This window comes from Orycteropus afer, unplaced genomic scaffold, assembly GCF_000298275.1.
Source record: "Orycteropus afer afer isolate SDZICR_OR568_19922 unplaced genomic scaffold, OryAfe1.0 scaffold00096, whole genome shotgun sequence".
NCBI lineage: Eukaryota > Metazoa > Chordata > Mammalia > Tubulidentata > Orycteropodidae > Orycteropus > Orycteropus afer.
In genome coordinates, this window is record NW_006921683.1 from 10,327,938 (window position 1) to 10,338,139 (window position 10,202).

Sequence of the window (10,202 nt, forward strand, 5' to 3'; positions counted from 1 at the left end):
ACTACTACTGTGGAGTTGTCTCTTTCTCTTTTCAGTTAATGTTAAAATTTGATTTATATATTTTGGAGCTTTTTCATTGGGTGCATAGATATTTATTATGACTCTATCCTCTTGTTGTTTTATTGGCTATGCAAAAACATTTGATTGTATAGATCATAACAAACTGTGGATAACATTGAGAAGAATGGGAATTCCAAACATTTAATTATACTCATGAGGAACCTGTACATAGACCAGGAGGCTGTTGTTCGAATAGAAAAGGGGAACACTATATGGTTTAAAATCAAGGAGGGAGTGTGTAAGGGTTGTACCCTTTCACCATACTTATTCAATCTGTATGCTGAGCAAATAATCTGAGAAGCTGGATTATATGAATTATATGATTATATGGATTATATGAATTATATGAATGTGGCATTAGGATTGAAGAAAGAATCATTAACCTGCTATACACTGACGACACAACTTTACTTGTTGAAAGTGAGAATGATTTGAAATACTTACTGATGAAGATTGAAGAATACAGTCTTCAGTATGGATTACATCTCTATATAAAGAAAACAAAAATCCTCACAACTGGTCCTATAAGCAACATTACTATAAATGGAGAAAACATTGAAATTGTCAAAGAATTCACATTGTTTGGTTCTACAATCAGTGCCAGTGGAAGCAGCAGTCAGGACATCAGATAACATAGCACTGGGCAAATTGGCTGCAAAGGACCTCTTTGAAGTGCTGAAGAGCAAAGATGTCTTCTTGAGGACTAATGTGCGCCTGACACAAGCCATGGTATTTTTAATCATGTCATATGCATGTGAGAGCTGGACAATGAATAATGAAGAGCAAAGAATTAATGCTTTTGAGCTGTGGTGTTGGCAAAGAATGCTGAAAGTAACATGGACTGCTAAAAGAACTAACAGGTCTGTCCTGGAGGAAGTGCAGCCAGAATGCTCCTTGGAGGTGAGAATGACCAGACTTCATCTCACATACTTTGGTCATGCTGTCAGAAGGGACCATTCCCTGGAGAAGGATATCATGCTTGGTAAGTTGGAGGGTCAACGAAAGAGGGGAAGGCCCTCAACGAGATGGATTGACAAGGTGGCAGTGGCAATGGGCTCAAGTATAGCAAGAATCATAGAGCTGGCTCAGGACCGGGCGGTGTTTCATTCTGCTGTGCATAGGGTCACTATGAGTTGGAGACGACTTGATCGGACCTAACAACAACAACATATCCTCTTGTTGGTTTGACCCTTTAATCATTAGATACTATCCTTCCTTGTCTCTTTTGTGAATTTTGTATGAAAGTTTATTTTATAAGAAATTAACATTTTCACTCTTGCTCTTTTGGTTGCTGTTTGCTTGATATAACTTTTTCTATCCTTTGGCTTTTAGCTTATTTTTTACTTTGTGTCAAAGATGTGTCTCTTGTACAGAGTATATTAATGGTTCCTATTTTCTTACCCATTTTGTTATGCTTTCTCTTGGCTGGTACATTTAATCCATTTGCATTCAGTACAATTAGCAATAGCTATGAATTTACTGCTGTTATTTGGCTTTATATATACAGTATAGGAGCTCTGGTAGCATAGTGCCTAAGGCACTTGACTGCTCATCAGAAGGCTGGCGGTTCAAACCCACCAGCCACTCCTTGGAAGGAAGGTTGGGCAATCCTACTTCTGTAGTGATATCTGCCTCAGAAACCCAAAGAGGGGTTGCTATGAGTCTGGGCCGACTTGACAGCAAACAACAACAACAACAAATATACAGTATATACATAGTTGAATGTTTCTTTTGCTCTAGATATTCTTCTTTGCAGAGTACATTGTGTTCATGGATTTTCTTAGTAATTCCTTCATTGCAATTGTTTCAGTGTTTACTGAATCTTTATGATTTTCTTCTTTTCTATTTTGCTAGGAAAGTTTTTAATTTTCTTTGAAGTTACTCTGTAATTTATTATTATCATATTAAGTTTAAAACAATCCATTCTATCTTCATGGAGCTCTGGTGGTGTAGTGGATAAGGCACTCGACTGCTAACCAGAAGGTCAGTTGTTCAAACCCACCAACTTCTCTGTAGAAGGAAGATGGGGCAATCTACTTCCATAAATATTGGAATATTGGAAACATTGGAAACCCAATGGGTGTCATTATGAGTCAGAAACAACTCAATGGCAGTTTTTTTTTTTTTTTTTTAATCTTCATATCATCTTGACTTCCTCTCTATATGGACATTCTGTAACTATATATTCTGTAACGATTCCCTCCTTTTGCTTTGTAGTTGTCATCATTTACATATTGGCATCTCTAGTTCTGTTTTCTGTCTTGAAGGTTTATTTATTTATTTATGTTTATACTTCTTATTTGGGTTTATTTCTGGGTGATGTTGTCATGTGTCTTAATCTTATTGTCTGATGTTGGTTCTTGTCCAAAAGTCTGCCTTTCATATTTCTTGTAAGATTGGTGTGGTTTTTACAAATTCTCTTAATTTCTGTTTATCTGTAAATGTCATCATTGTATTTGAGGGACAATTTTGCTGGATACATAATTATTGGTTGGCATTTTTTTTTCCCCCAGAGTTTTGTGTGTGTCATCTCATTGCTTCCTTGCTTTCATAGTTTCCGCTGAGAAATCAGAGTTTAATCTTCTTATCTCACCTTTGTAAATGACATAATTTTCCCCTAGATGCTGTCAGGATATTTCCTTTATCTTTGGTTTTAGAAAGTCTGATTATGACATATCTTGATGATTTCCTTTTTGGTCTGCCCTAGTTGGGGTTCATTGAGCTTCTTGAATGCCTATCTGTTCTTCTTTCATAGTATTATGGAAGTTTTCTTCCAACAAATCTGACAATTTTCTTGGTGCTTTTTTTTCTTTTCCCAATTCTGGTAGGCCAAGTATATGTAAGTTATTCTTCTTGATGATGTCTCACATAATTCTTAGGCTGTATTCATTTTTTCATTCTTTTTTCTGATTGCTCATCTAAGAAATTAGTATTAAGTGATTTATCTTCAATTTCCCTAGTTTTTGTCTTCCATTGACTCACTACTTCTCCTGTACCCTTCCAATGTGTTATCTATTTCTGAAATTTTACTATTAATTTTCTGGATTTCTATTCACTCTTTTTATATGGTTTCTAATTTTCCATTTATACTGTCAATTTTTTCTTGAATTGTTTTAATAAATTCTTGTAGAGTTTTGTCTGTTTTTTTTTTTTTTAATTTTCTCTATGATTTCTTTGGTGTTGTCTTTGTTTATCTTTGTTTGCTTATCTCTTCCTTAATCTTCTGAAGGGACCTAAGTATAATTTCTTTTGAATTATGTATCAGATTGCTCCAATAGTATTTTGTCCTATGGAAGACTTTCTAGTGCTCTATTTTGGTCACTTGTTTGAGGCATCTTTTCCTGTTTTTCTGTTTGATTTGATGTCTCTGAGACATTATGGTGTTATTGTATTTTTCACTGTATGTTGGTTTGTTTCACCTGGAATTTTTTTTTGTTGTTGTTCTGTTTTAAAATATCTGGACAATAAGGTGTGGGTGCTACTCTGTTCATTAGATTGGCAGCACTAAGGTGCTCACCACCTGTCTCCAGGTGAATTTGGTAGTGGTTGTGAATGTGCATGTGAGTCTCTAATCACTGGCCATGTAGAGCAGCTGAGGGTAGGTAGTATGGGTATTGGTCACTGTCTATTGTTGATTCATTGGTGCTGGAACAGGTGGTGGCCATTGCCCACTTGGGTGGCATGTATGGTGGGTAATGTCAATAGTTCCTGTCTGATGGGGATGAAAAAAAGGAGAGGGAGAAGAAAAAAAAGAGGGAAAGAAGAGGGACTAAGAAGAATAAAAGAAAACAAATGGTATAGTACTGGCACGAGTGCTAGCCACCAACATGACTGCAGTGGGAATGTGTTGTTCAATTCATGGGAGCCCACATCATCAACTGTTGGGTAGGGAGTTGCTGCTGACTGAGGAGATGGTAGTAGGCAGTGTTCCCATTCTACAGGATCAAAAAAATGGAGGTGGTATGGGGGAAAAGGAAGAAAAAATAAGGGGAAGAAGCAAAGAACTATAAAGAAATAAAAGGAAAAAAAATACAGCACAGTAGTGGTGCAAGTGCTAGCTACCAAACACTGGTGCAGGGAACACATGGTGCTTACAGAAGGATAAGGATGGGTACTGCTGGATGCAGAAGTAGAAGGAGGCAGGATGCCCACTCTGCAGGATTTAAAAAAAAAAAAAAAACATGAGAAGAGAAAGAAAAGAAAAAATGAAGAGGGGGTGAAGGAAGCATATGAAGGAAATAAAGTGGCACAGTGCAAGTGGTAACTGGCAAACAGCTGAAACAGCAATGTGATGCTTGGTGCTCACTCTGTGGAAGCACACAAAGCCAACTGCAGAAGTGTGGATACAGGTGCTGCTGACTGTAGAGGTGGCAGGGACAGGGCACCTGTTCTATGGGATTAGAAAAAAAATAAATAAAAGAGAAAGATATAAGTGGAAGCGGAAAAAAAAAAAGAAAAGGAAGAAAGAAGTACTAAGAAAAAAGAAAAAAAGTAGCACAGCACTGGCAGTTGGGGGAGTTTCATCAGTTACTGGATAGGTGGATGTGGTGCGCACCTTTGGTCACTGGGAGGTGGTGTGGGATTGGGGGATCATACCTCTCTGGTCACTCATCACTGATGTGGATGCAGGTGCAGACCTGGGAAAGGAAAACCGGTTATCTGGTTCCTGCTCTGATCAGAATACTGCCTGCAATAATTCAAAATGTCTAGTCTGTGTTGAGCCTGTTGGCAATCTGTCACTCTATATCCCTCCTTGTTCTCTGTTTTCATTCAATTTCATCCTCTAATTGGTATTTGATCTGCTTCTTTATCCTTTGTTTTAAAGCTCTAGGTTCCAGGACTGTCATCAGTATCCATTTCACTTGGTTTCTTATTCTTTATTGTAGAGGGCCTGGATAGTATATCTGCTTAGTCTGCCACCTTAGCCACCATGAAAACTATTCTTGAAGAACATAGAAATCAACCTGGATAACAAATGGAGATCAGATATACCACATTCACAGATAGAAAGATTTCATATCAAAAGATATGCTTAATACATTTATATTAAAAATTTAACTTAGAAAGAACAAAGTGAAAAGACAAATCAGAGACTCTAAAAAGGATTGCATCCCAGATAACTGATAAAAATTAGGAACCAAAATATCTAAAGAAATCCTACAAATCCAGAAGAAATACAAGCAACCCAGTGAAGGCAAAAAATGAACAAAGAACAGGTAAGGAATAGCTAAAAAAAAAAAAAAAATGAAAAAAACGTTCAACTCACTAATAAGTAGGAAAAGGTGATTAGTATAGCTAACCTAAAATAAACTCACTGTCGTTGAGTTGGTTCTGACTCATAGTGACCCCTCCTTGTATTTCCGAGGCAGTATCTCTATGGAAATAGATTACTCAGTCTTCCTTCCGAGGGTGGCTGGTGGGTTTGAACTGTCAGCCTTCTGGTTAGCAGTCAAAGATGCCTTAGGCAATACAAATTATCCTATTTTTAACTAATCAGATGAACAAAACGTTTTTAAATCTAGTAATATTAAGTGCTGGCAAGAATGCAAAGAAAGGGGAACTCTCACCTCTGGTGAAAGTGCAAATGAATAACAATATGTTGAAGAGCCATTTGTTAATATCTATATAGTTTATGATACTCATTCATTACAATTCTGTAATTCACATATGCTCTAGAAACTATGACATACATCCATAAAAACAGTCAGTGGAAAATTGACCACATCCTAAACATCTATCATTAGGGAAATATATAAACAAGTTATAGTATATATACAAAATAATTAAAGCAGTTAAAAATAAATGAACTAGAGCTCCATGTAACAACTTGTGGAATTCTCAAAAATAAAACATTCAGTTAAATAAATAAGTTGAAGAAGAATGCATACAGTTTTATAATATTTATATAAAGTTTTAAGAAGCCTGAAAATAGTATTGTGGTGGTTAAGTTTATGTGTCAACTTAGCTAGGCCTGGTTGAGTGGCTGGACAGCTGGATGTAGTTATTCTCCATGGTAAGATTGGTAATTAACTCCATGGTGGAGTGTATTGGAGCAGCTGAGTAGTTACTTTAGGCATGTGATCTGCTTCCTGTGTATAAGCAGCAGCTTTGGGAATGGTCTCTAGCTTATGGAATGCTTGAGCCCTACATGTAGCCATGTCATTGTTCAGCAGCCTGTCATGCTCCACCGATCTTGGGACTTACAATGGACTTGAATTAATGGCCTGCTGTGTGGTTTGGTAACGTCGGGACTGTGCCATTTTATTTGTGGACCTTGGGCTTGTTAGCCTCAGCAGCCACTACTTCCTGGGTGAAGAGATGCCTCTAGCTTCAGTGGGCCAGGAAAAGAGGCAGAGCTGAAGACCAAGGTTGAGGGGCTTTCATACAGCCCTAGGGCCTGCCACTTTGAATTCGGACTTCTAGCCTCCTGAACTGTAAGAGAATAAACTCCTGTTTTTTCAAGCCATCCCATTTGTGGTATATTCCTGTCAGAGTAGCACTAGGTAACCAAAACAAATTATATATATATAGTGTATGTGTATATATAGGAGCTCTGGTGGTGCAGTGCCTAAGGCATTTGACTGCTAACCAGAAGACTGGCGGTTCAAACCCACCAGCCGCTCCATGGCAGGAAGATGGGGCAATCTACTTCCATAAAGATTTACCACCTCAGAAACCAATGGGAGTCAATATGAGTCAGAATCAACTCGATGGCATATATACATATGTTTCTGTATGTATATATATTTATAAACTTTCATGACTAACGCCACATTCTAGAGTTAGTGGTTACCACTAGGGAAGGAAGGCAGAAAGGAAATTATTTTAGGGAGAAATATGTGCTGTCAAGTCAATTCTGATTCATAGCAACCACACAGAACAGAATTGAACTGTCCTGTATCATTTCAGAGGATGAAATATTTAAGGGAGCAAATGACCATGTCTTCTGCAAAGTAGCTGGTGAGTTCAAACCACTGATCTTGTGGTTATCAGTTGGTTATCTTGTGGTTATCAACTTAACCATTGGACTGCCTAGACTCCTTTAGGGAGGGATATAAACAGGACTTAGATTTTATAATCTCAAAGAGGTGAATTGATACAGTAGTTACAAAAATGAACTCAAACATACCAACAATAATGAAGATGCCACAGGGCTGAGCAAAATTTTATTCTGTTATAATAAGGTTGCCATCAGTCACAGCCAAGTTGACAGCAACTAACAACAAAAAGATTTGATAAAGCTGGAGGGTGGGTATGTGAGTGTGTGTTCTACTTTTCTCTATACCATTAAAAGTGATCACAACAAAATGATTAATATTTTATGTACTTTGAATTTTAAAGGGTAAGGAAGATGATATTTGCCTTATGGTGATATGGGAGCTACCTGATGTTATGCCTTTCCTACAAGATGGGAATCATGTTATACACCTGAGGACATCTACTAGACCAAAGAGCACAAATATTCCTCTCCCAGATGTTGAATTGATACTTGAGAAAAAATTATCTCGATATGTTAATGTAAGTTAAATTTCTTGATTTTTAAATTTTTACTTTTTAATGTGGCAAAGTTCAAACATATAAAAAAGTAGGAAAAATAATGGAATGAACTTATATGTACCATCACTTAGCCTCAAAAATTGTCAATGAGTAGCCAAACTCATTTCATCTTTATTTTTATCACTTTCTCACCATCACCACCAATGGATTATTTTGATACACATCCCAAACACTATGTCATTTCATCCCTAAAAATTTCAATCTCTATCTTTAAAGGATACTGATTACTAAAAATATAAGAATAATACCATTATCACGACTAAAATAATTTATAAGAAGTCCTTAATATCATCACATATTCACTCAGTGTTCAAATTTCCAAGATTTCCTCTTTTTTTTTTTTGACAATTTTTTCAACCAAGATCCAAGTAAGGTCCATTTGTTGTTGCCCTTGGTTGATAAATTTCTCCCTCTTTTTTTCCTTGCATTTTATTTATTGAATAAATTGGGTGGACTATGCATTGTTTGTTACTTTCTGGATTTTGCAGTTTGCATCCTCATAGTGTCATTTCAGAAGCGCCTCTGTAAAGGAACTTGGTAGTCCAATCTAATGGTTTGATTGTAGGTTTGATTTTTTTTTTTTTTTCTCAAGACTCCTCCATAGATGGTGTTGTGTATTTCTATTGAGATTCACGCAACAACTGGATGTTGTTTCCGGAGGTCATCAGCCATTGATGATAACTACCTAGATCTATTAATTCATTGTTATTCAGTTCTGAACTCAAGGCAAATTCATGAACAACATGATGGAGCTGTTATGATTCACAGAGATTCCAGAAGTAGATTGCCAGGCTTTCCTTCCTAGTCTCTTTCAGTCTAGAAGGTCCTCTGCAACCTGTTTAGCATTGTAAAAGCATGCAAACCTATGCTTATAGATAGGGAGTAGGTGCACTTGCAATGCTCTGGACAAGAACCAAACCCAGGTCTCCTGCATGGAAGGTGAGAATTCTGTCACTGGACCACAACTCCTCACTGTTTCATTAACAGCCAAAAAATGGTGTTATTATAGTTGTACCATTCTGTGTCATTTGTTAGCTGGAATGGGTCTTTAAAGAAAAAATTCTGCATCAACTATTCAATCCCTTTGTAGAACAGTTATACAGGAAAGGCAAAGCAGTTATTAATTCTTTCCCTATATTTATGTTTCCAAAATAATGACTTGATTCCCTAGCATTCTCCAAAGTGACTGGTGAATTGAATTTGTTTTGTTAATATTATTAATGCATAATTTTAAATACAGGCATACCTCAGAGATATTGCGAGTTCAATTCCAGACTACCACAATAAAGCTAATAACGCAATAAAGTTAGTCACACAAATTTTTTTGCTTTCTCAATGCATGTAAACGTTTTCACACTATATTGCAATCTATTACATGTGCAATAGCATAATGAAAAAGTTTGAAATAGTGTGAGAATCACTGAAATGACACAGAGACATGAAGTGAACACACACTGTTGGAAAAATGGTACTGACAGACTTGCTCAAAATTGGGTTACCACTAACCTTCAATATGTAAAAAATGCAGTAACTGCAAAGCAGAACAAAATGAGGTATGCCTATAATCTTGATGTATTTCACTCAATTGCATTTATTATTGTTATTGATGCCAAAATTGTCTCATCTCAGTCTGGTTGGAGTATCTTTAGGCTCCCGAGTTCTTTTGACAGGACCCCAATAGTCCTGGATAGCTTCCAGGTATGACAAGATGTTCCACACTAATCTTGATTTTTCTTGTCCCATATCTGGAATCCAGTATTTCCACAAGAAATCTTAGTGTTTTTTTTTTTTTTTTTTAAGTGATAAATAGTATTACTGGAAGGAAGATGGGGCAATCTACTTCCATAGTGATACTGCCTCGGAAACCCAAGGAGGGGTCGCTATGAGTCGGGTCCAACTCAATGGCACAACAACAAATAGTATTACGAGAATATAATATGGGTTCTAGAGGTGTGCACTGCTACTAGGTTGGTCCTTGTTTTTAGATCATGTTAATGCACAGAGGTAGGAAAAATTTTTAAGAGAAAAGGCATGATTGGTTTCTATTTATATTTTCAATTCAAATTTAAGATTACATGTCTTTTACTAATTTTACTTGATATTTCTTTCTCTTATAGAAATCTTGGTTCCTAAGGACATTAACATAATTACTTATTTGTTTTATCTTATTGATAGGATGGATAGATAGATAGATAGATAGATAGATAGATAGATAGCAAGGAAGAAAGGAAAGAATGAAGGAGGAAGATCCTACAAAATATATAGATCTTTGGGGGCATAAGTTTGTGGGTGGCTGTTAACCTAAAGGTTGGCTGTTTGAAACTTGCCCAGTAGTGCCACAGAAGAAAGGAATGTAATCTGCCAAGAAAACCTTATGAAACAATTCTACTCCATAACATAGTGTAACCATGAATCAAAATCCACTCTACAGAAATGGCTTTTGTTTTAAATCTAATATGTTGTTATTATGTACTATCGAGTCGGATCCAACTCATAGTGACTCCTCCTTGGGTTTCCGAGGCAGTATCACTATGGAAGTAGATTGCCCAACCTTCCTTCCGAGGAGTGGCTGGTGGGTTTGAACC

At 36.6% G+C, this 10,202-nt stretch overlaps 1 protein-coding gene across 1 annotated transcript in view; it reads left to right on the plus strand.

The window, feature by feature from the left end:
* WDR64 (WD repeat domain 64) overlaps nt 1–10,202 on the plus strand; it is a 363,829-nt gene that overhangs the window by 216,007 nt on the left and 137,620 nt on the right. The window contains exon 15 of the mRNA XM_042781201.1: nt 7,402–7,578. Within this exon, the coding sequence (XP_042637135.1) occupies nt 7,402–7,578 (177 nt within the window). The remainder of the gene's footprint in view (nt 1–7,401; nt 7,579–10,202) is intronic.